The sequence below is a fragment of the Oncorhynchus nerka genome, linkage group LG24 (assembly GCF_034236695.1).
Source record: "Oncorhynchus nerka isolate Pitt River linkage group LG24, Oner_Uvic_2.0, whole genome shotgun sequence".
NCBI lineage: Eukaryota > Metazoa > Chordata > Actinopteri > Salmoniformes > Salmonidae > Oncorhynchus > Oncorhynchus nerka.
This window is the reverse complement of record NC_088419.1, coordinates 47,159,123-47,183,641: the sequence shown is the minus strand read 5'-3', so window position 1 is coordinate 47,183,641 and position 24,519 is coordinate 47,159,123. Positions and strand designations below refer to the sequence as shown.

The following is a 24,519-nucleotide window of genomic DNA, read 5'->3' as shown; positions in this document are numbered from 1 at the left end:
TGAAAAACATTCCCTCAGCATGATGCTGCCACCACTCTGCTTCACTGTAGGGATGGTGCAAGGTTTCCTCCAGGCGTGATGCTTGGCATTCAGGCCAAAGAGTTCAATCTTGTTTCCAACAGACAAGAGAACCTTGTTTCTCATGGTCTGAGTCCTTCAGATTCTTTTTGGCAAACTTCAAGCATGTCATGTGCATTTTACTGAGGAGCAGTTCTGTCTGGCCACTCTACCATAAAGGCCTGATTGGTGGAGTTCTGCAGAGATGGTTGTTCTTCTGGAAGGTTCCCCAATCTCCACAGAGGAACTGTGGAGCTTTGTCGTAGTGACCACTGGGTTCTTGGTCCCCTCCCTGACCAAGGCCCTTCTCCCCAAATATCTCAGTTTGGCCGGCAGGACAGCTCTAGAAAGAGTCTTGGTGGTTCCAAACTTCTTCCATTTAAGAATGATGGAGGCCACTGTGTTCTTGGGGACCTTAAATGCTGCAGACATTTTGTTGGTACCCTTCTCAAGATCTGTGCCTCAACACGATTCTGTCTCGGACAATTCCTTCAACATCATGATCATGGCTTTGGTTTTTGCAAACATTCCAAAAAAACTGTTTTCACTTTTGTAATTATTTGGTATTGTGTGTAGATGTTTTTTTAACATTTTTTTAATCGACTTTAGAATAAGGCTGTAACGTAACAATGTGGGAAAAGGGAAGGGATCTGAATACTTTCAGAATGCACTGTATGCATAGGCTTATTGACTCCGACTTTCATTAATGTTCTATTTGGAAGTGGAAACTATTGGACCTTAGGCTTTTAGGGGGCGGCAGGTAGCCTGATGGTTAGGGCGTTGGGCCAGTAACCGAAAGGTTGCTAGATCGAATCCTCGAGCTGGCAAGTTAAAAATATGTCATTCTGCCCCTGAACAAGGCAGTTAACCCACTGTTCCTAGGCCCTAATTGTTAATAGGAATTTGTTCTTAACTGACTTGCCTAGTTAAAGGTAATGACATTTGGAAATGGACTTCTGTTCGTAACTTTATTTTGACTTAAAGCTTTTATGGTAGGAGGATAGGTTATAGGAGGGATTCTTACTCCCCGCACAGATGATTTATTTCTTAAATCATCTTAAACTTGTCATTAGATTGTTTTATAGGCCATTGATATTGTTTGTCCTTACTCATTATTAGTCCCCTGGCTTCCTCATGTTTTTGGGCTGTTCAATCTACTTTTGAGATGGAACTGTTAATTATTCTAATTGTTTGATCGGGAGAGAAAGCATGCATGAAACAATGAAAGCCCAAAGTCGTATTCATATTGATTGGAGAGACAAGGTAATATAGCTGTTTTTTGTTGTTGTTTTTTTACCGCTGGACACTATAGTTAGGGAGTGTCAGTTATAAAAAATGTATAGGTTTAGGCTATTTTAAGGCCCATGCATCTTACAGAAGTCGAGAACTCACCCCGCTCCTCCGCTCTCTCCACTGGCTTCCAGTTGAAGCTCGCATCCGCTACAAGACCATGGTGCTTGCCTACGGAGCTGTGAGGGGAACGGCACCTCAGTACCTCCAGGCTCTGATCAGGCCCTACACCCAAACAAGGGCACTGCGTTCATCCACCTCTGGCCTGCTCGCCTCCCTACCACTGAGGAAGTACAGTTCCCGCGCAGCCCAGTCAAAACTGTTCGCTGCTCTGGCCCCCCAATGGTGGAACAAACTCCCTCACGACGCCAGGACAGCGGAGTCAATCACCACCTTCCGGAGACACCTGAAACCCCCACCTCTTTCAGGAATACCTAGGATAGGATAAAGTAATCCTTCTCACCCCCCCCCCCCCCCCCCTTAAAATATTTAGATGCACTATTGTAAAGTGGCTGTTCCACTGGATGTCTTAAGGTGAACGCACCAATTTGTAAGTCGCTCTGGATAAGAGCGTCTGCTAAATGACTTAAATGTAAATGAGAAACAATATTTTATGACGGGACATTTTGTGCTGCTTTGGTGGAATTCTCTGGTCTTTCTAGCCTACACTGCTCTTGCGTTCTGTAGGCTTATATAACAGGCTATTTATTGAAATGAGCTCTAGCAAATAGGAATAGGCAGATTACTTGGAATGCCACTTGTATGCTGCCCTGTCGTCTGCTGCCCAACTCCATTCTTTAGGCTACTACGTGGTGCCAGTCCAGTTCAAATGGGCTAAGCCATCGTCTGTCACATCACAATGTACTCACCATCGACAATGGCCGCCAAACATCTATTACTGGCGTAATATTTCCCAACCCTAGTCACTATACTTAGTTCAGTCGAGGGCAGGCTAAACTGAATGAACAACAGAGGCATGTATGAACATTTTATTAAGAGTTTTGGGGAATGATTTCGTCATTGATCATTGGAGCCAGATGCTGGTATGCAGGCAGCACTATGCGGGGCAGCTGGCATTGAAACCATCCCTCTGGGAGAGAAAGGTTCCGATGACGGACCTTCAGCTGCTGGAGGTGGAGGGTCGGCGGTGAAACTTTTGCTGTAAGACGTGAGGGAACAAAGAGCAAGCCATCATTTTAAATGCATCAAATTATGTATTCCCATTGGTGAGAAGAGAGCACGTTGATTATTGCACCAGTATGCAAATTCAAATCAAATGAATTCATAAAGCCCTTTTTTACATCGGCAGACATCACAAAGTGCTTTTTCAGAAACCCATTCTAAAACCCCAAATGGCAGGCAATGCAGCTGTAGAAGCACGGTGGCTAGAAAAAAAAGAAAGGCAGGAACCAGTCCTCTTCTGGCTGTGCAGGGTGGAGATTATAAGAGTACATGGTCATTTAAGGCCAGATCGTTCTTCAAGATGTTCAAATGTTCATAGATGACCAGCAGGGTCATATAATAATCACGGTGGTTGTAGAGGCTGCTACAGGTCAGTACCTCCGGAGTAAATGACAGTTGGCTTTTCATAGCCAAGCATTCAGAGGTTGAGAGGGAGTCAAACGGCAGGTCCGGGACAAGGTAGCACGTCCGATGAACAGGTGAGGGTTCCATAGCCGCAGGCAGAACAGTTAAAACTGGAGCAGCAGCACGGCCAGGTGGACTGGGGACAGCCAGGAGTCATCAGGCCAGTTAGTCCTGAGGCATGGTCCTAGGGCTCAGGTCCTCTGGGAGGGGGGGATGGAGAGAGCTCCCATACTTAGTCACCTAGGACACCAGATATAACAGACTGACCCTAGTCCCCCGGCACATAGACTATTGCAGCATAGATACTATGCCTATAGGTTATTTAGCAAGTGTGATAAAGTTGCATTATTCAGCTGTGCTGATTGGCCATAGGGTAATAGGTGACTGACATTCCACACATGGCTAATTGATAGTATAGGAGGAGGAGTGACATGATGCTGTGCTGTTGATGAGAACATTCTAAACATCATATATAAATTCCTGCTGTGTCCATAGAAGAGGATTGCCTGGCTACCCAACCACATTGCTATGGCCAAACACCACGCCCACGATGAGTCTGGATATGATCTCCTCACAATGACTTCTCGAATGCGAACACATTCAAACCGTTCTGATTGGTTCCACAAACCGATGGGTTGGGCCAGAGCCTGAAAACACTTGATCAAGTGGCGTTTTGGAGATGGTAATTGGCTTTGATAGAAGCGATCAATCGCTGGTGACTTGTTTAGTACAACATCCCTCACTTTGAAAGCAAAAACGACTTCTACGATGGCAGTCTGACTGAAGGTATGTAGCGATAGATAGAGCAGCGGAATTAAATTCAGAATGAGTCATCAGGCAAAGAGAAAACAATGTAAATTATATTGTGGTTACAGAATGAAGTAATGTGAGCTATCCATTTAGATCAGCCTTCGTGATTTGTACCTCCACTACCGGTCAAAAGTTTTAAACACCTACTCATTCAAGGGTTTTTCTTTATTTTACTATTTTCTACATTGTAGAATAATAGTGGAGACATCAGAACTATGAAATAACACATGGAATCATGTAGTATCCCAAAAAGTGTTAAACAAGTATTTTATATTTGAGATTTCAAATAGCCACCCTTTCCCTTGATGACAGCTTTGCACACTCTTGGCATTATCTCAACCAGCTTCACCTGGAATGCTTTTCCAACAGTCTTGAAGGAGTTCCCACATATGCTGAGCACTTGTTGGCTGCATTTCCTTCACTCTGGGGTCTGACTAATCGAATAACCATCTCAATTTGGTTGAGGTCAGGGGATTGAGCAGGTAATCTGGCCTCAAGAATCTCAAATATAAAATATATTTGGATTTGTTTTAACACTTTTTTTGGTTACTACATGATTCCACGTGTTTCATAGTTTTGTTGTCTTCACTATTATTCTACAATGTATAAAAAAGTACAAATAAAGAAACCCTTGAATGAGTAGGTGTTTTAAAACTTTTGATCGGTAGTGTACATTATCTGAATAGTCATGGCAAGGTTAAACTAAACAACATGAATCAGACTAAATGTCCTGAGGAAAACAATCCTAATATTGGAAACAAACAGCCTTATGTCACCCATTCACATTTGTTTATTTTCCATGCTATAGCACACCATGTTGTGCATGAAGCAGGTTCATAGTAAAGGACTGTTTTTCTTTTTTTGCAATGGAATATTGGCAAGTATCTTGGTAGTATTTTGATCTGGATATTGTGAAAAATGTACCCTTTTGCCTTCTACTTGAAAATAATGAACTTTTAAACGTATATCCAGCGTATTCACTAGGAACCAAATGGGAAGAAACAGGGAACGACCCATCTGAATTCGTCCAATAAGAAACTCTTGTTTTTGTTGCGAAAAGTTTTGCTAAGTTGGGCACCACATGACATTTTGAAAATACTAAATTGACCTATTGTAATGTATTCTTTATTCTGTCTCTATGTCCCAGTGTTTGTGTTAGAGGCTGAGGCTCCGACACAGCTGGTGAAGGCCACCTCGGCCATTGAGAGAGCCGTGTTTATCACCATGCAGTGGGTGGCCAGCGTCAAACCCAGAGCCGGACCCCTCTACACCGTCGCAGAGGAGCTCAAGACCCAAGTCAAGAGAATGGGTGGTTACTTTCAGCTTCTCATCCAGGTAGACATTTCTGTCAGCACTTTTAACTTAAAAAGATCAGACAATAGAATTAACAATGTATCAGACTAGGACTGTCTTGAAAAAGAGATGTTATCTTTATAAAATTTACCTGGATAAATATAGGTTGGCTAAAGTATTACATTCCAAAAGGTACACAAAGGACACATTGGAGCATTGAAACTATTGAACACAGTATATTCAAAACAGTAGCCGCTGTATGTGAATGTACAACATACAGATAGAACTATGCACCAAAAACATTCAATCACACCTACAGTGCATTCGGAAAGTACTCAGACCCCTTTACATTTTCCACATTTGATTACTATACAGCATTATTCTAAAATGTGTTAAATCATTTTACCTCATAATGACAAAGTAAAAACAGGTTTTGTAGATTTTTTTTCAAATGTATTAAAAATATAAAACTGAAATTGTACATTTACATAAGTATTCAGATCGTTTACTCTCCAAAGATGTCCGGGCTCTGGCTGGGCCACTCAAGGACATTCCCGAGACTTGTGCCGAAGCCACTCCTGCGTTGTCTTGGCTGTGTGCTTAATGTCGTTGTCCAGTCTGAGGTCCTGAGCAGGTTTTCATCAAGGATCTCTTTGTACTTTGCTCTGTTCATCTTTCCCTCGATCCTGACTAGTCTCCCTGCTACTGAAAACATCCTCATACCATGATGCTGCCAACACCATGCTTCACCGTAGGGATGGTGCCAGGTTTCCTCCAGATGTGACGGTTGTCATTCAGGCCAAACAGTTCGATCTTGGTTTCATCAGACCAGAGAATCTTGTTCCTCATGGTCTGAGAGGATTTAGGTGCCTTTTGGCAAACTCCAAGTGTACTGTCATGTGCCTTTTTATTGAGGAGTGGCTTCCGTCTGGCCACTCTACCACAAAGGTCTGATTGGTGGGGTTCTGTAGAAATGGTTGTCCTTCTGGAAGGTTCTCCCATCTCCACAGAGGAACTCTGGAACTTTGTCAGTGACCATCAGGTTTCCTGGTCACCTCCCTGACCAAGGTCCTTCTCCCCTGATTTCTCAGTTTGGCCGGGCGGCCAGCTCTAGGAAGAGTCTTTGTGGATCCAAACTTCTTCCATTTAAGAATTATGGAGGCCACTATGTTCATGGGGATCTTCCATGCTGCAGACATTTTTTGGTACCCTTCCCCAGATCTGTGCCTTGACACAATCCTGCATCGGAGCTCTACAGACAATTCCTTCGACCTCATGGCTTGGTTTTCGCTCTGACATGCACTATCAACTGTGGGACTTTGTATAGACAGGTGCGAGCCTTTCCAAATCATGTCCAATCAATTGAATTTCCCACAGGTGGATTCCAATCAAGTTATAGAAACATCTCAAGGATGGCCAATGGAAAATAGGATCCACTCCGCTACAATTTCTAAAAACCTGTCTTCGCTTTGTCATTATTGTGTGTAGATTGAGGAAAAAAAAAAATTTTTATCAATTGTAGAATGTGGAAAAGGGATCTGAATATTTTCTGAAGGCACTGTATGTACAGTACACATACATTGTTGACTAGTTTACTGTAAGTAATGTCATAGTGAATTACAGTAAAGATATTCTAGAAATATCAGTTTTTATCCCAATTAAACTGAAAAGACACAAACGCTGCAAAAGGAAAATCTTTTTCAATCGAGTTGGGTTGACACCTCACTGGCTCATCAAAATTCACCTCGCTGATTGACGGGTTTTAGCTTTGAGCTGTTTTGACTCCTCGTATGGAAATATCAGAGCGTAGGGGAATTCTCAACCTTCAGCCTCAAGTCCAACATGAATGAATGTATATTATACAGTGCCTAATGAATGTCTACACACGCCTTGCACTGTCTTTACATTTTGCTGCCTTAAAATTGTGTTAAAGAATGCAACCGATGTACACAACCTTCTCCAGCGTTGCACAAGTCTTAGGGCAACATATAATATCCATTGTTTTTGTCAAAATTGCTCAAGGTCAGTAAATTTGGTTGGGAGTCATTGATGGACAACAATATTCAAACCGTGTGTCTGATTTTCAAGCAGGTTTAAGTCAGGATTGAGACTGGACCTTTCAGGAACACTCAAAACATATTGGAAAGCCATTCTGGTGTGTCTTTGACATAAATTTTTTGTAATTGTCCTTCTGAAAAATAACTATCCCACGGTTAGGTATTCAGAAGGCTGAGACAGGGTTTCCTCTTCCTTTTAACTGGGCTTTGTTCCTTTCATATTTATTTAGATCCTGACAAACTCTCTAGTCCCAGTCTCTGCAATAACATTGCATTCACTCCACATTTATTGGCCTGTATGACAATGTTAAATCCACTTCAAAACATCTTCACCTTGTCTTTAACTTTGAAAATTTGGACTAGGTTGTGTAGATGGTTGGGAAAATAATCAAATATATTCCCTTTTGAGATTACATTTTAAGGCAGCAAAATGTGAAGACTGCAAGGTGTGTGAAGACCTTCACTACATTTTAAGAATTTAGCAGACTATCTTATCCAGAACGACTTACTGGAGCAATTAGGGTTAAGTGCCTTGCTCAAGGGCATATTGACAAATTTCGCCTAGTCAGCAAGGGGATTCAAACCAGAAACATTTTGGTTACTGGCGCAACCTCTTAACCGCAAGGTTACCACCCAGCCCACACTAGTCACTAGTGACGGTATACGTAGCCTTCAAAATGTATTCATACCCTTTGACTCATTACACATTTTGTTGTTGCAGCCTGAATTCAAAATTGATTCAATATATTTTTTCTCTCACCTCATCTACTGTACACACACTACCCCATAATGACAAAGTGAAAATATGTTTTTAGACTTTAAAAAAATGAAATGCGTATCTCATTTACATAGGTATTCACAGCCCAGAGTCAATATTTTGTAGAAGCACCATTGGCAGCAATAACAGCTGTGAGTCTTTCTGGGTAAATCTCTTGAGAGCTTTCCACACCTGGATTGTGGAACATTTGCTCATTTATTATTTTCAAAATGCTTCAAGCACTATACATTTGGTTGTTGATCATTGCTAGACAACCATTTTCAAGTAGACTTAAGTCAAAACTGTATCTCGGCCACTCCGGAACAGCCACGGTCTTCTTGGTAAACAACTCCAGTGTAGATTTGGCCTTGTGTTTTAAGTTATTGTCCTGCTGAAAGTTTAATTCATCTCCCAGTGTCTGGTGGAAAGTAGATTGAACAATGTTTTCCTCTAAGATTTTGCCTGTGCTTAGCTCCATTCCATAATTGTTTTTTTCCTGAAAAACTCCCCAGTCCTTAACGATTACAAGCATACCCATAACATGATGCAGCCACCACTATGCTTGAAAATATGGAGAGTGGTACTCTAATGCGTTCTGCTGGATTTGCCCCAAATTTGCCACATTTGTTTGTAGTATTACTTTAGTGCCTTGTGCAAACAGGATGCATGTTTTGGAATATTTGTATTCTGTCCAGGCTTCCTTCTTTTCTCTCTCAATTAGGTTAGTATTGTGGAGTAACTACAATGTTATGTGACTTGTTAAGCACATTTTTACTCCTTAACTTATTTAGGCTTGCCATAACACAGGTTGAATAGTTATTGACTCGAGACACATCAGCTTTTCATTTTGAATTAATTTGTAACATGTTCTAAAAACGTAATTCCAATTTGACATGGTGGGGTATTGTGTGTCGGCCAGTGACAAATAAAATATCTTTAATACATTATAAATTCAGGCTGTAACAACAATGTGGAAAAAGTCAAGGGTTGTGAGTACTTTCTGAAGGCACTGTATATACTGCACAATCTAACATTCCTAACCAGTGGCAGCAATAAAACAAATTAAACCACCTTTTCCACCCGTCTCACCCTCCTTTCACACTATTGTATGTCTTTAAACTTAACTTTTTTTTACATTTGAAAGTCATTAAAAGTTTTAAGCTTTTTTCCCTAGTTCATTTATGTATGTATTCAAATACAATATAACTTCGCATTCACAATTAGTGTGAGTACATTTATTTTATTGAGCAAACTCTTATCCAGAGCGACTTGCAGTTAGTGCATTAATTTTACTTTGGCTAATTAAGACAACCACATTTCAATTATTAAAGTAGTTATCAGCAAAGTCAGTGGTAGTAGGAAAAGACAAGTGCAAGTGTTTTATTCAAATATTATTTTATGTTATTTAACATCCAATTCCCATGGGCTGTGACCAGGGCTGTGACTCTGAGATCTCGTCCATGGTGACCGAGGCCCACAGGAAGAGTGGTCAGTGTCTGGACACGGCACTGCTGGTCATCAGCCACCTGGCCGCGCTTACCGCCACCCAGCTCCATTTCACCGAGCTGGGCTCTGAGGCCACAGGCAAGGTAAATGTTACCACACTGTCTCTCTCTCCTACTCACACTCACCATATACTGCCTTTTCATATTGATTGAGAATGGATAAGATACTGGGCATATGAAGGCTTTGTGGTGCTTTGGTGGAAATAACGAAGCCATGATGCATTCTGCCTGGATGCTTCATCTCCACTCCCCTCCTCAATTCAGAATAATGATATAACTGGACCCAATGACACATGGCTAATCACGCTGGTTTGCGGAGGGTAAAGAAAGCGTCTCTCAAGTTGTTTGTCGTTTCTCTTTCCCCAGCGGTCTGTGGCCCTGTCTCTTTTGGAGGGGACGTGTAAAGGGGTGCACTCTCTCCTGGAAGAGGGTCTGACAATCTCCAACAAGATGCTGAGAGATGCGCAGCTGGCCTATCCCAGGACTCCGGTACGTAGCCAACATTTTAGTATTCACTGTCTATATGACTTCTCTATAGGAATTGTTTTGATATACACTGCCGTTCAACAGCTTGGGGTCAGTTAGAAATGTCCTTGTTTTTGAAAGTAACGTCAATAACATTAAAATAACATCACATTGATCAGAAATACAGTGTAGACGTTGAATGACTATTGTAGCTGGAAACGGGTGGGGGGAAAAAAAGGGGGGAAAAGTATGGAATATCTACATCGGTGTACAGAGGCCCATTATCAGCAACCATCACTCCTGTGTTCCAATGGCACATTGTGTTAGCTAATACAAGTTCATCATTTTAAAAGGCTAATTGATCATTAGAAAACCCTTTTGCAATTATGTTAGCACAGCTGAAAACTGTTGTTCGTTTTTTTCCCCTCCACTTTTATTTAACACCAAGTAGGCCAGTTGAGAACAAGTTCTCATTTACAAGTGCGACCTGGCCAAGATAAAGCAAAGAAGTGTGACAATAAACAACACAGAGTTACACGTGGGATAAACAAAAGTACAGTCAATAACACAATAGAAAAATCTATATACAATGTGTACAAATGGAGTAAGGAGGTAAGGCAATAAATAGGCCATAGTAGTGAAGTAATTACAATTACTGTGATAGACTGCATTCAGTTTGCTGAGTAGAGTGTTGGATGCTATTTTGTAAATGACATCCCCGAAGTCGAGGATCAGTAGGATAGTCAGTTTTACGAGGGGTATGTTTGGCAGCATGAGTGAAGGATGCTTTGTTTGCGAAATAGGAAGCCGATTCTAGATTTAATTTTGGATTGGAGATACTTAATGTCTGGAAGGAGAGTTTATAGTCTAGCCAGACAATTAGGCATTTGTAGTTGTCCACATATTCTAAGTCAGAACCGTCCAGAGTAGTGATGTTAGTTGGGCGGGCGGGTGCAGGCAGCGATCGGTTGAAGAGCATGCATTTAGTTTTACTAGGGTTTAAGAGCAGTTGGAGGCCACGAAAAGGAGTATTGTATGGCATTGAAACTCGTTTGGAGGTTTGTTAACACAGTGTCCAAAGAAGGGCCAGATGTATACAGAATGGTGTCGTCTGCGTAGGTGGATCAAGGAATCACCCGCAGCAAGAGCGACATCATTGATATATACAGAGAAAAGAGTCACCCGAGAGTTGAACCCCCATAGAGACTGTCAGAGGTCCGGACAACAGGCCCTCCCGATTCGACACACTGAATCTGAGAAGTAGTTGGTGAACCAGGCGAGGCAGTCATGTGAGAAATCAAGGCTGTTGAGTCCGATAAGAATATGGTGAGTTGAAAGCCTTGGCCAGGTCGATGAAGACGGCTGCACAGTACTGTCTTTTATCGATTGCGGTTATGATAGGACCTTGAGCGGTTAGGACCTTGAGCGTGGCTAAGGTACACCAGTGACCAGCTCGGAAACCGGATTGCACAGCGGAGAAGGTACGGTGGGATTCGAAGTGGTCAGGGATCTGTTTGTTAACTTGGCTTTCGAAGACTTTAGAAAGGCAGGGCAAGATGGATATAATGTCAATAACAGTTTGGGTCTAGAGTGTCACCCCCTGTGAAGAAGGAGATGACCGCTGCAGCTTTTCAACCTTTAGGAATCTCGGACGATACGAAAGAGAGGTTGAACAGGCTAGTAATAGGGGTTGCAGTAATGGAGGTGGATAATTTTAGAAAGAAAGGGTCCAGATTGTCTAGCCCAGCTGATTTGTACGGTTCCAGGTTTTGCAGCTCTTTCAGAACATCTGCTATCTAGATTTGCATGAAGGAGAACCTGGGAGGCTTGTGCAAGTAGTTGCGGGGGGTGCGGAGCTGTTGCCCGGGGTTGGGGTAGCCAGGAGGAAAGCATGGCCAGCCATAGAGAGATGCTTATTGAAATTCTCGATTATCGTGGATTTATCGGTGTTGACAGTGTTTCCTAGCCTCAGTGCAGTGGGCAGCTGGGAGGTGCTCTTATTCTCCATGGACTTTACAGTGTCGCTAAACTTTTTGGAATTATTGCTGAAGGAAGCAAATTTCTGTTTGAAAAAGCTAGCAGTCCTAACTGACTGTGTGTATTGGTTCTTGACTTCCCTGAAAAGTTGCATATCGCGGGGATTATTGTGTGTTACGCCACAGGATGTTTTTGTGCTGGTCGAGGGCAGTCATGTCTGGAGTGAACCAAGGGATATATCTGTTCTTTGTTCCTCATTTTTTTGAATGTGGCATGCTTATTTAAGATGGTGAGGAAATTACTTTTAAAGAACAACCATGCATCCACTACTGACGGGATGAGATCAATATCCTTCCAGGATACCCAGGTCGATTAGAAAGGCCTGCTCACAGAAGTGTTTTAGGGATTGTTTGACAGTGATGAGGGGTGGTCGTTTGACCACGGACCCATAACGGATGCAGGCAATGAGGCAGTGATCGCTGAGATCCTGGTTGAAAACAGCAGAGGTGTATTTAGAGGGCAGGTTGGTCAGGATGATATCTATGAGGGTGCTCGTGTTTACGTATTTAGGGTTGTACCTAGTGGGTTCCTTGATAATTTGTGTGAGATTGAGGGCATCTAGCTTATATTGTAGGACGGCCGGGGTCTTAAGCATATCTCAGTTTAGGTCACCTAACAGAACGAACTCTGAAGATAGATGGGGGGCAATCAATTCATGTATGGTGTCCAGGGCACTGCTGGGAGCTGAGGGGGGTCTATAATAGGCGTCAACAGTGAGATACTTGTTTCTGGAGAGATTCATTTTTAAAATTAGAAGTGTATGGGCATAGACCTGGTAAGTATGACAGAACTTTGCAGGCTATCTCTGCAGTAGACTGCAACTCCTCCTTTGGTAGTTCTATTTTGACAGAAAATGTTGTAGTTGGAAATCTCAGAATTTTTGGTGGCCTTCCTAAGCTAGGATTCAGACCGGGCAAGGACATCAGGGTTGGCGGAGTGTGCTAAAGCAGCGAGTAAAACAAACTCTGATTAAAGAAGCAATAAAACTTCTTTAGACTAGTTGAGTATCTGGAGCATCAGCATTTTGTGGGTTTGATTACAAGGCTCAAAATGGTCAGAAACAAATAACTTTCTTCTGAAATTCGTCAGTCTATTCTTGTTCTGAGAAATGAAGGCTATTCCATTTGAGAAATTGCCAAGAAACTGAAGACCTCTTACAATTCTGTGTACTACTCCCTTCACAGAACAGCGCAAATTGTCTCTAACCAGAGTAGAAAGAGTGGGAGGCCCCAATGCACAACAGAGCAAGAGGACATGTACATTAGTGTCCTCTTGCTCAGTTGCTGGCCTTCTAGGTAGCACTCCGAGATGCTGGCCTTCTAGGCAGAGTTGCAAAGAATAAGCCATATATCAGACTGTCCAATAAAAAGAAAAGATTAAGATGGGCAAAAGAACAGACACTGGACAGAGGAACTCTGCCTAGAAGGCCAGCATCCTGAAGTCGCCTCTTCACTGTTGATGTTGAGACTGGTGTTTTGCGGGTACTCTTCAATGAAGCTGCCAGTTGAGGACTTGTGAGGCGTCTGTTTTAGAGGTCGACCGATTAATCGGAATGGCCAATTTAATTAGGACCGATTTTCAAGTTTTCATAACAATCGAAAATCTGTATTTTTTTTAGATTTTTTTTTTTACCTTGTCAGTTCAGGGATTCAATCTTGCAACCTTAAGGTTAACTATTCCAACGCTCTAACAACCTGCCTCACAAGGAGCCTGCCTGTTACATGAATGCAGTAAGAAGCCAAGGTTAGTTGCTAGCTAGCATTAAACTTATCTTATAAAAAACAATCAATCAATCATAATCACTAGTTATAACTACACATGGTTGATGATATTACTAGTTTATCTAGTGTGTCCTGCGTTGCATGTAATCGATGCGGTGCGCATTCGCGAAAAAGGACTGTCGATGCTCCAATATGTACCTAACCATAAACATCAATGCCTTTCTTAAAATCAATACACAGAAGTATATATTTTTAAACCTGAATATTTAGCATCCCTAAGTCTAAATATTGCTGTTACATTGCACAATCTTCAATGTTATGTCATAATTACGTAAAATTCTGGAAAATTAGTTTGCAATGAGCCAGGCGGCCCAAACTGTTGCATATACCCTGACTCTGCATGCAATGAACGCAAGAGAAGTGACACAATTTCACCTGGTTAATTTTGCCTGCTAAAATGTCAGCCTTGAAACCTTAATGACTTGGGAGAAGATCTGCAAAGAGGAGTGGGACAAAATCCCTCCTGGGATGTGTGCAAACCTGGTGGCCAACTACAATAAACGTCTGACCTCTGTGATTGCCAACAAGGGTTTTGCCACCAAGTACTAAGTCATGTATTGCAGAGGGGTCAAATACTTATTTCCCTCATTAAAATGCAAATCAATTTATAACATTTTTGACATGCGTTTTTCTGGATTTTTTGTTATTGTTATTCTGTCTCTCACTGTCCAAATAAACCTACCATTAAAATTATAGACTGATAATTTCTTTGTCAGTGGGCAAACGTACAAAATCAGCAGGGGATCAAATACTTTTTTCCCTCACTGTATATACACATGTTTTGAAAGGCCCCTGAGTCTGCAACACCACTAAGCAAAGGGCAACACCAAGCAAGTGGCACCATGAAGACCAAGGAGCTCTCCAAACAGGTCAGGGACTAAGTTGTGGAGAAGTACAGATCAGGGTTGGGTTTTAAAAAATCTATCAGATCTTTGAACATCCCACTGCGCACCATTACATCCGTTATACAAAAATTGAAAGAATATGGCACCACAACAAACCTGCCAAGAGCGGGCTGCCCACCAAAACTCACGGACCAGGCGAGAAGGGCATTAATCAGAGAGGCAACAAAGAGACCAAAGATAACCCTGAAGGAGCTGCAAAGCTCCACAGCAGAGATTGGAGTATATGGCCATTGTACTACTTTAAGCCATACACTCCACAGAGCTGGGCTTTACAGAAGAGTGGCCAGAAAAAAAGCCATTGCTTAAAGAAAAAAAAGGTATGTGGGAGACTCCCCAAACATATTGAAGAAGGTACTCTGGTCAGATGAAACTAAAAATGTAGCTTTTTGGCCATCAAGGAAAACGCTATGTCTGGCACAACCCCAACACCTCTCATCACCCTGAGAACACCATCCCCATAGACTGACGAGTTTCAGAAGAAAGAACTTAGTTTCTGGCCATTTTGAGCCCGTAATCGAACCCACAGAAGCTGATACTCCAGATACTCAACTAGTCTAAAGGACAGTTTTATTGCTTCTTTAATCAGAATAACAGTTTTCAACTGCGCTAACATAATTGCATAAGGGTTTTCTAATGAGCAATTAGCCTTTTAAAATGATGAACTTGTATTAGCTAACACAACGTGCCATTGGAACACAGGGAGTGATGGACTACCGTATGTAGATATTCCATAAAATATCTTCTGTTTCCAGCTACAATAGTCATTTACAACATTAGCAATGTCTACACTGTATTTCTGATCAATTTGATGTCATTTTAATGGACATAAAATGTGCTATTCTTTCAAAACAAGGACATTTCTAACTGACCCCAAACTGTTGAACGGTAGAAATCCTTGAGATGGATTCTTGAGGTTTTGGCATCAGATAAATGTTATGTTAAAAAGTTAAGTAAAGAAATTACATTTTTAAAGCCATGAATGGCATCAATGATTTGCATAGGCTAAATAATTTTGCAATGTTATTCTGGATTGTTTCTTTCGATTGCCTCTGTCTCTATTATCAAGCATCAGTCTCCAAACAAGATACCATATGGTCTATATGTTTCTGGCAGGTTTTGCAGAGCCTCAAGTCGAAGATGCTGGACCTGTCCTGTGCTCTCCAGAGCTACATCCATTGCCACATGACGGTGAGCACTGGGCGAACAATAACAAACCCAACCAGCCCATCTATCTTTCTTGACATGGGGTTAAACTCTCCAGATTAATAGCCCCTCCCACAGCCAGCACGTTAAAAGGTGCGAATCAGCTTTTATGGCTCTTGTAAAAAACCTTGCCACCCCTGTCAGCCTTATCGCCACAGTCTCATGTTGAGCACATCGTTCAGGTAATGGATGTGTTGAATGAAGTGCCATCAGTCACCGTTAACGTGCTTGTTTGCCATTATCTGCCACTCACAAACTAGCGTCTTTGTTAGTGTCGATCATCGGCTGCGCTAGGCGATTGGGACAAAGGAGAGGACATCTTTCCCCGGACCTCCACCCCCATTGTCTTCAAACAAAGGGATTGGATGAGCAAAACCAGACACATGTTGAATCTCTGTGGGCCTCTGGGAGAGCCATGGTTTAATTTGTTGCTACTGTATTTTCATGATAGTGAAATGCAGATGCAGCCAGGTCCGTAATTATTGGCACCCTTGTTACACATTTTTTTTATACAAATACATTTACATTTACATTTAAGTCATTTAGCAGACGCTCTTATCCAGAGCGACTTACAAATTGGTGCTTTCACCTTATGACAAATACTGTGTATGCTCAAAGAAAATGTGAAATTATATTATTTTACGCTAATGAAATTGCGTAAATAACATTTTTGTTTAACCACTAATAAAAAAAACAATCTAAAAAAGATGAGGGTGAAAATAATTGATACTCATTTTCAAAACTCTAGCACCCTCCCCTTGCGAGCATAACGACACTGAGATGTTTTCTTAAATGTTTTATGAGATTTGAGAACATGTTGGGAGGGATCTTAGACCATTGCTCTGTACATAATCTTTCCAGATTCTTGATATACTTTGCCTGCTTTTATGGACTTCCTTCAATTCAAACCACAGGTTTTCAATGGAGTTCATGTCCGGAGACTGAAATGTTTAGCTTTTTGTGTCTGTTGAACCATTTCTGTGGATTTTGATTAGTGTTTGGGGTTATTGTCTTGCTGGAAGATCATCTTGCTGCCAAGTTTCAGCCCCCTGGCAGAGGCAACCTTGTCTGGCTGACGTCAGCTCTCAAAGTCTTGCTGACTTGAGAGTAGGGGTCTGAATGATAGAACATTAAGAGAAAATACCTAACTCGACAATGCTGTAACGTTAGTAGGAGGAGCTACTTTATTAGCAGAGCAGCAGCTCAAATGTGAGTGACGATGGGAGCAGGGAGGTGGCGGCATGGCAACAGTCGACTCGCACTGGTAGACTAATTTATTGCTAGTTATTTGTCATCTCATCTGATTACATAGTACCTTTCTTGATTGCATCAAACCGAGAGAAGCTAGTTAAGATGGCCAGATACCTAACATTAGCTACGCTAATTTAGACTACATAATGCTATCTCCAAAGACAAACATTGGCAGTACAATGGCCTTACTGAAGAGCTCAGTGACATTCAACGTGGCACCATCATAGGATGCCACCTTTCCAACAAGTCAGTTCAACAAATTTCTGCCCTGCTAGAGCTGCCACGGTCAACTGTAAGTGCTGTTACTGTGAAGTGGAAACGTCTCGGAGCAACAACGGCTCAGCCGCGAAGTGGTAGGCCACACAAGCTCACAGAAAGGGACCGCCGAGTGCTGAAGCGCGTAGTGTGTACAAATCGTCTGTCCTTGGTTGCAACACTCACTACCGAGTTACAAACTGCCTCTGGAAGCATTGTTCGCCCAAGAACTGTTCGTCGGCAGCTTCATAAAATGGGTTTCCATGGCAGCCGCACACAAGCCTAAGATAGCCATGCACAATGCCAAACGTTGGCTGGAGTGGTGTAAAGCTTGCCGCCATTGCACTCTGGAGCAGTGGAAACTGCTCTCTGGAGTGAAATCACCCTTCACCATCTGGCAGTCCGATGAATGAATCTGGGTTTGGCGGACACCAGGAAGTACCTGTAAAGTTGGGTGGAGGAGGAATAATGGTCTGTTACTGTTTTTCATGCTTCTGGCTTGGCCCTATAGTTAAAATGAAGGAAAATCATAAAGCTACAGCATACAATGACATTCTAGATGATTCTGTGCTTCCAACTTTGTGGCAACAGTTTGGGGAAGGCCCTTTCCTGTTTCAGCATGACAATGCCCCCGTGCACAAATCGAGGTCCATACAGAAATGTTTTTTCAAGATTGGTGTGGAAGACCTTGACTGGCCTGCACAGAGCCCTGACCAACTCCATCGAACACCTTTGTGATGAATTGGCATATGTTTTGATTTGTTTAACACTTTTTCTTTGGTATGTTACCACATAATTCTGTGTTATTTCATAGTTTTGAAACTAGCCATAGCACCGGTGCCAACGTCGTTTATCATACTTCATGGTGCTATGGTCTGTTGATGTGAAAATGTAGCTCTTTGGCCACGCACACCAGTGGTGGGTTTGGTGTAGAAGAAATGGAAGCATGTGCCGAAGAGTACCTCATGCCTACGTTAAAATACGTAGGATTTTATGGGGTTATTTTGCTTCCACTGGTCTTGTGGCCTTTGTTTAGGACAACAGCATCATGAACTTAACCAGGACATTTTAGCCAAAAACCTGGTTGCCTTTGCCAGGAGGCTGAGACTTGGCTGCAAGTGGATCTTCCAGCATGACGATAACCCCAAGCACACACCCAGACTTGAACCACATTGAAAACCTGTGGTTTGAGTTGAAAAGAGCAAGTCCATAAGCGCAGATGAAGGATATCAAGGATCTGGAAAGATTCAGTGTGGTGGAATTGTAAGATCCCTCCCAATGTGTTCTCCAATCTCTGAAAACATTTTCAAAAAAGGCAGTGTCGTTATCCTCGCAAAGGTAGGGTGCTACTGAAAACAGGTCTCAAAATTATTGGCAGCCCTATCTTACATTATTTTTTTTATTTATTACTTGTTAAACAAAATCTCTTTCTCTGAGCAATTGTATTAGTATAATCATTTTAAGCTTTTTTGGCGCCTGCAATATGGCGCAGTATTTATTTTATACCTGCGTTTTTGCTCCTCTTTATCAAGGGTGGCAATGATTATTGACCTGAAATTGTCACATGTTTTGTAATTGCACTGTTGTAGTAAGACAGTATTTGATTGGAATCAACAGTAGTTATGCACAACCAGTGTATGGAGGAAGGGCTTTATTAGGGTTCGCTACAGTATGTGAGGAAAAGGGTTCATCCCCTTGGAAAGGCACCATTTTCCAATGACATCAACTGTAAAGTGTGTGTGTTTTCCAATGACATCAACTGTAATGTGTGTCTGTCTGTCTACAGGATAGGGAAGAAGGCTCCAAGAAGGGAGCTGAGGACCCTGATCCCTCACTGCTCCACAGAGTGAGGAACACAGCAGCCAAGCTGTTCCAGCTCAACCAGGCAATCAGGCAGCTTCACGCTGCTCTCTCTCTCGCCCTCCGAGGTACTGACTGTCTGGCCTGTGAGAAGCAAGGCCACAGCTTCCTCAGCATTGCTACAAAAACATAATGCCTGTCATTTAACTGACCAAAATGGCTTCCTTTTTGATTTTCTCTCATTTCCCTGTCCTTTTGTGACTTCAACTTTGATAGATTTGAGCGATATTGTGGAACTGTAAACATATGTGTTTCTATTATCTGCCCATCATTAGTCTAATCATCCAGGAAAGCTAGGTTCTAGCCACTATAGGGACCTAAAGAAGTCAAACGAGAAGTTAAATGCATGTATTTAACTCTTTACCAGGTAAAAGCAGTGACTCCAGCCTCAATACCTGCCGAGAGGCTGTCTTCTCCTCCTCCAAGACCATCGACAAAGTCATTAACGGCCTCCCCACGGGCGGCACAGGGCTGGCTACCACATCATCTAGTCTACAGCTGCCCTGCCTGGAGACTGTCATGGCAGCCCGGGACGAGCTCCATTCTGCCCTGCAGTCCCTGAGTACCGCCTTCAACATGCAGGGCCTTGAAGAGAAGAGGGGATCTTCTGGCTCAGAGAAGAGCACACGGGAAAGGGGTCAGGGGAATGAGGGGACCCTGGTTGCTTCCGACATGGAAAGGAACAGAGGAGCCCCTACGATTGTTTCTCTCTCTTCAGGATTGTCTTCATCTAATGACGATGCACATTGGGTTTGATGCACAGGGGGTTGATCAGCTGATCAGGTACTTGTTCAGTAAGCATGAAACTGCCGGAAATGGGAAGGTAGTACAATCTGAACTTGTCCAATGAGGAACAAATGTTTTCGGTTTTTGTTGCAATTTGTTTTGCTACAGTGTGCTCTAATGAACACCACCCAGATGATCGATGTTAAAGGTTACAGGCTCAATGCCATTAATAGAAAGACTCAACAGAGAGAATGAGTGTACATCAAAGGTCTTTCTGTCCAATTGCACTAAAACCCCAGATGTATACACTGAACAAAAATATAATGTAAACGCAACATACAACAATTTCAAAGATTTTACTGAGTTACAGTTCATATAAGGAAACCCGTCAATTAAAATACATTCATTAGGCCCTAATCTATGGATTTCTCATGACTGGGAATAAAGATATGCATGAGTTGATCACATACCATAAAAAAGTAGGAACGTGGATCATAAACCCAGTTAGTATCTGGTGTGACCACCATTTGCCTCATGTCCCACTCTTCAATTGCTGTGCGACATTGCTCGATATTGGCGGGAACTAGAACACTTGTACAGGTCGATCCAGAGCATCCCAAACATGCTCAATGGGTGACAAGTCTGGTGAGTATGCAGGCCATTTTCAGCTTCCAGGAATTGTGCATAAATTCTTGCGACATGTGGCCAAACATTATCATGCTGAAAGATGAGGTGAATGCGGCGGATGAATGGCATGAAAATGGGCTTCAGGATCTTGTCACGGTATCTCTGCATTCAAATTGCCATCAATAAAAAGTAATTGGGTTCGTTGTCTGTATATTATGCCTGCCCATACCATAACCCCACTGCCACAATGGGGCACTGTTCACAACGTTGGCATCAGCAAACTGCAGTCAGGTCAAGACCCCGTTGAGGACTACGAGCACAGAGATGCGCTTCCCTGAGACCTGACAGTTATTCTGACAGTTAATGCAGAAATTCTTAAATTGTGAAAACACAGTTTCATCAGCTGTCCTTGTGACTGGTCTCAGATCATCCCGCAGGTGAAGAAGCCGGATGTGGACGTCCTGGGCTGGCATGGTTACATGTGGTCTGCCCTTGTGAGGCCGGTTGGACGTATGGCGAAATTCTCTAAAATGACAACGTAGGCGGCTTATGGTAGGGACATGAACATTCCCAGGCAACAAACATCTCTGGTGGATATTCCTGCAGTCAGCATGCCAATTGCATGCTCCTCAACTTGAGACATCTGTGGTGTTGTGTGACAAAACAGTGGCCTTTTATTGTCCCCTGCAAAAGTACACCTCTGTAACGATTATGCTGTTTAAACAGCTTCTTTAATATGCCACACCTGTCAGGTGGATAGATTGTCTTTGCAAAGTAGAAATGCTCACTAACAGGGATTTAAACACATTTGTGCACAATTTGAGAGAAATAAGCTTTTTGTGCGTAATATTTCTGGGATCTTTTATTTCTGCTCATGAAACTTGGGACCAACACTTTACATTTCTATTTTTGTTCAGTATACTTTATTTTGTCAGACAGGGATTTCTTCAGATTGTAAAGTACTTTGATAAAATGTGTATAGGTAATTGAATTGTACTGCAGTGGATTGTAACTATTTGGGCAATATCTTCTCATTTTGGCATTTATACATGTAGGCGAAGGCGCAACAATTTTCTGTATTCTATGTAGCTCAGTCAATGCTGTTAGAGGTGTCCCATATCACAACTTTTTCTGAGGGGTTTCATTCATTTGATCAACTATACTTTGCACTTAAACCTTGCACAAAGTACTTGTCTTTTTTGTTGTTGTCTCATGTCACTTTTTGTATCTCTTGGTAAAGATTTGATACCTCACAATCATGTCACAATTTGAAAGTGAGTATAATAAATGAATATTTCTGGAATTTTTTGTTTAGCTTTTTCGTCTAGTCTCCATACATGCATATTGTGCAACAGCTTGTGAGTAAGTTCGTTCTTTTTCTCTCAGCAGAGCTTGAAACGGCTCCCTGCTTTTATACCCACCCTTCGCGCTCTCAGGCTCTGCATCACTTCATAAAATCTGATGTCACCTAGGAGGTTCCTTCAAACTCATGAAGAGTAAATCGAATCTACTACTTTTGGGTTGCGAACAACGACCGATTTGTTTTTGCTAATTACTTTTGTTGAGAAAATGTAGCACAGGAGGATTCATTGATGAAAGTATTTTAAATCACACGACGACTTCGAAATGTCGATGGAGGTGGACTAAAGAAAGCGCACGAAAACTTGAGTATTAACGGATGGTGTCCGATCTCAGGTAGGTGTAAAGTACTGTTAGTCATTTTAACTTAAATGTTAAAGTGAGAATTCAATAATTATATTTGGATATGTAGATTTTGCCTTTTGGTGCAACCTTTAAGTTGATTTATATTGCCTTTATCGATGGATCATTTCCCAAAACCGTACTAACAATTTCACACTGGCTTCCATTTCAAAGGATGCAGTGGTTTTGGATATTATACCCCAATTTACTTGTAAGTGCACTGTTTTCATTATTTTAGGGCATGATTTGTATTTGAAGGAATGTGTTATTGAACTTTCACACTGAATTTATGAAGGATGTTCACTCAGCCCTATTCTCCCTTAAGCCAATGTTTCTTAAGACCTATGTTCACTCAGTACCCACTGAACAAATTTCCATCATAATTGGCATCAATATTGGGGTATATGGGCCCGATTCAGACTTAGGAAATGTACGCCTTTCCTATGCATGCCATTCCTACACACTTCTCAGTAGTTCAGATTTACCTTATGCAGGTGTGGTTCCCTTGCACATTCTGAAAACAATTGAATTACATTTACATTTAACATTTAAGTCATTTAGCAGACGCTCTTATCCAGAGCGACTTACAAATTGGTGCATTCACCTTATGACATCCAGTGGAGCAGCCACTTTACAATAGTGCATCTAAATCTTTTAAGGGGGGGGGTGAGAAGGATTACTTTATCCTATCCTAGGTATTCCTTAAAGAGGTGGGGTTTCAGGTGTCTCCGGAAGGTGGTGATTGACTCCGCTGTCCTGGCGTCGTGAGGGAGTTTGTTCCACCTTTGGGGGGCCAGAGCAGCGAACAGTTTTGACTGGGCTGAGCGGGAACTGTACTTCCTCAGTGGTAGGGAGGCGAGCAGGCCAGAGGTGGATGAACGCAGTGCCCTTGTTTGGGTGTAGGGCCTGATCAGAGCCTGGAGGTACTGAGGTGCCGTTCCCCTCACAGCTCCGTAGGCAAGCACCATGGTCTTGTAGCGGATGCGAGCTTCAACTGGAAGCCAGTGGAGAGAGCGGAGGAGCGGGGTGACGTGAGAGAACTTGGGAAGGTTGAACACCAGACGGGCTGCGGCGTTCTGGATGAGTTGTAGGGGTTTAATGGCACAGGCAGGGAGCCCAGCCAACAGCGAGTTGCAGTAATCCAGACGGGAGATGACAAGTGCCTGGATTAGGACCTGCGCCGCTTCCTGTGTGAGGCAGGGTCGTACTCTGCGGATGTTGTAAAGCATGAACCTACAGGAACGGGCCACCGCCTTGATGTTAGTTGAGAACGACAGGGTGTTGTCCAGGATCACGCCAAGGTTCTTAGCGCTCTGGGAGGAGGACACAGTGGAGTTGTCAACCGTGATGGCGAGATCATGGAACGGGCAGTCCTTCCCGGGAGGAAGAGCAGCTCCGTCTTGCCGAGGTTCAGCTTGAGGTGGTGATCCGTCATCCACACTGATATGTCTGCCAGACATGCAGAGATGCGATTCGCCACCTGGTCATCAGAAGGGGGAAAGGAGAAGATTAATTGTGTGTCGTCTGCATAGCAATGATAGGAGAGACCATGTGAGGTTATGACAGAGCCAAGTGACTTGGTGTATAGCGAGAATAGGAGAGGGCCTAGAACAGAGCCCTGGGGGACACCAGTGGTGAGAGCACGTGGTGAGGAGACGGATTCTCGCCACGCCACCTGGTAGGAGCGACCTGTCAGGTAGGACGCAATCCAAGCGTGGGCCGCGCCGGAGATGCCCAACTAATAAACTGCTGAAACCCTCCCACTTGCAGGCCAACATATTTTATTGTGGGATATTTTCAATATGGGATTCCGTACATGTATCTAAAGTCATCCCTTTGAATTTGGTGTACTTTAAAAAATATGTGTATCAGCAAACTCACTAGAATATATGGAGAGTACGGTTCAGGGCCTGGCTTCCAAAAATGTCTTACGGCTAAGTTCATCGTTAGAACCTTTGTAGCAACATAGTCAAATCTCCTAGCTGTTTCGCAAAACCATCGTTATTAACGTTGCACTAGAAAACGCTCGTAAACTAATGCTGCCTCAGACCACTTGTAGAACAGCTAAGTGTGTCGTTGCATGCTGACTAGACTGGGCACGCGCATGCATGTTGATTTTTGTCCACCCACACCGGACACGATCAGGACATGCAGGTTGAAATATCAAAACGAACTCTGAACCAACTATATTAATTTGGGGACAGGTCAAAACGCATGTAACATTCATGGACATTTATCTAGCTAGCTAGCGTGCTATTGCTAGCTAATTTGGGTTATTTTATTTGACCTAAATTGCACAATGATGTGCCAAATCGGTGATTAATGTATTTTTATTGGTCATTCGAATAAGCC

General features: G+C 42.6%; 2 protein-coding genes across 4 annotated transcripts in view; both read left to right on the top strand.

The window, feature by feature from the left end:
- kif14 (kinesin family member 14) overlaps nucleotides 1-21,769 on the top strand; it is a 54,442-nt gene extending 32,673 nt beyond the window's left edge. The window contains exons 24-29 of the mRNA XM_029631955.2: nucleotides 4,892-5,079; nucleotides 9,288-9,440; nucleotides 9,723-9,845; nucleotides 15,658-15,732; nucleotides 19,040-19,181; nucleotides 19,481-21,769. Coding sequence (XP_029487815.2) covers nucleotides 4,892-5,079; nucleotides 9,288-9,440; nucleotides 9,723-9,845; nucleotides 15,658-15,732; nucleotides 19,040-19,181; nucleotides 19,481-19,869 — 1,070 coding nt within the window. The 3' untranslated portion in view covers nucleotides 19,870-21,769. The remainder of the gene's footprint in view (nucleotides 1-4,891; nucleotides 5,080-9,287; nucleotides 9,441-9,722; nucleotides 9,846-15,657; nucleotides 15,733-19,039; nucleotides 19,182-19,480) is intronic.
- Nucleotides 21,770-21,907: 138 nt separating this feature from the next.
- Nucleotides 21,908-24,519, top strand: part of LOC115108049 (adhesion G-protein coupled receptor D2) — a 154,452-nt gene continuing 151,840 nt past the window's right edge. For 2 of the 3 annotated variants that reach the window (XM_029631952.2, XM_029631953.2), the window contains exons 1-2: nucleotides 21,909-22,161; nucleotides 22,342-22,378. In XM_029631952.2, coding sequence (XP_029487812.1) covers nucleotides 22,145-22,161; nucleotides 22,342-22,378 — 54 coding nt within the window. In that variant the 5' untranslated portion in view covers nucleotides 21,909-22,144. Of the gene's footprint in view, nucleotides 22,162-22,341; nucleotides 22,379-24,519 lie in introns of all 3 variants that reach the window. The other variant, XM_029631954.2, reaches the window with a different exon arrangement.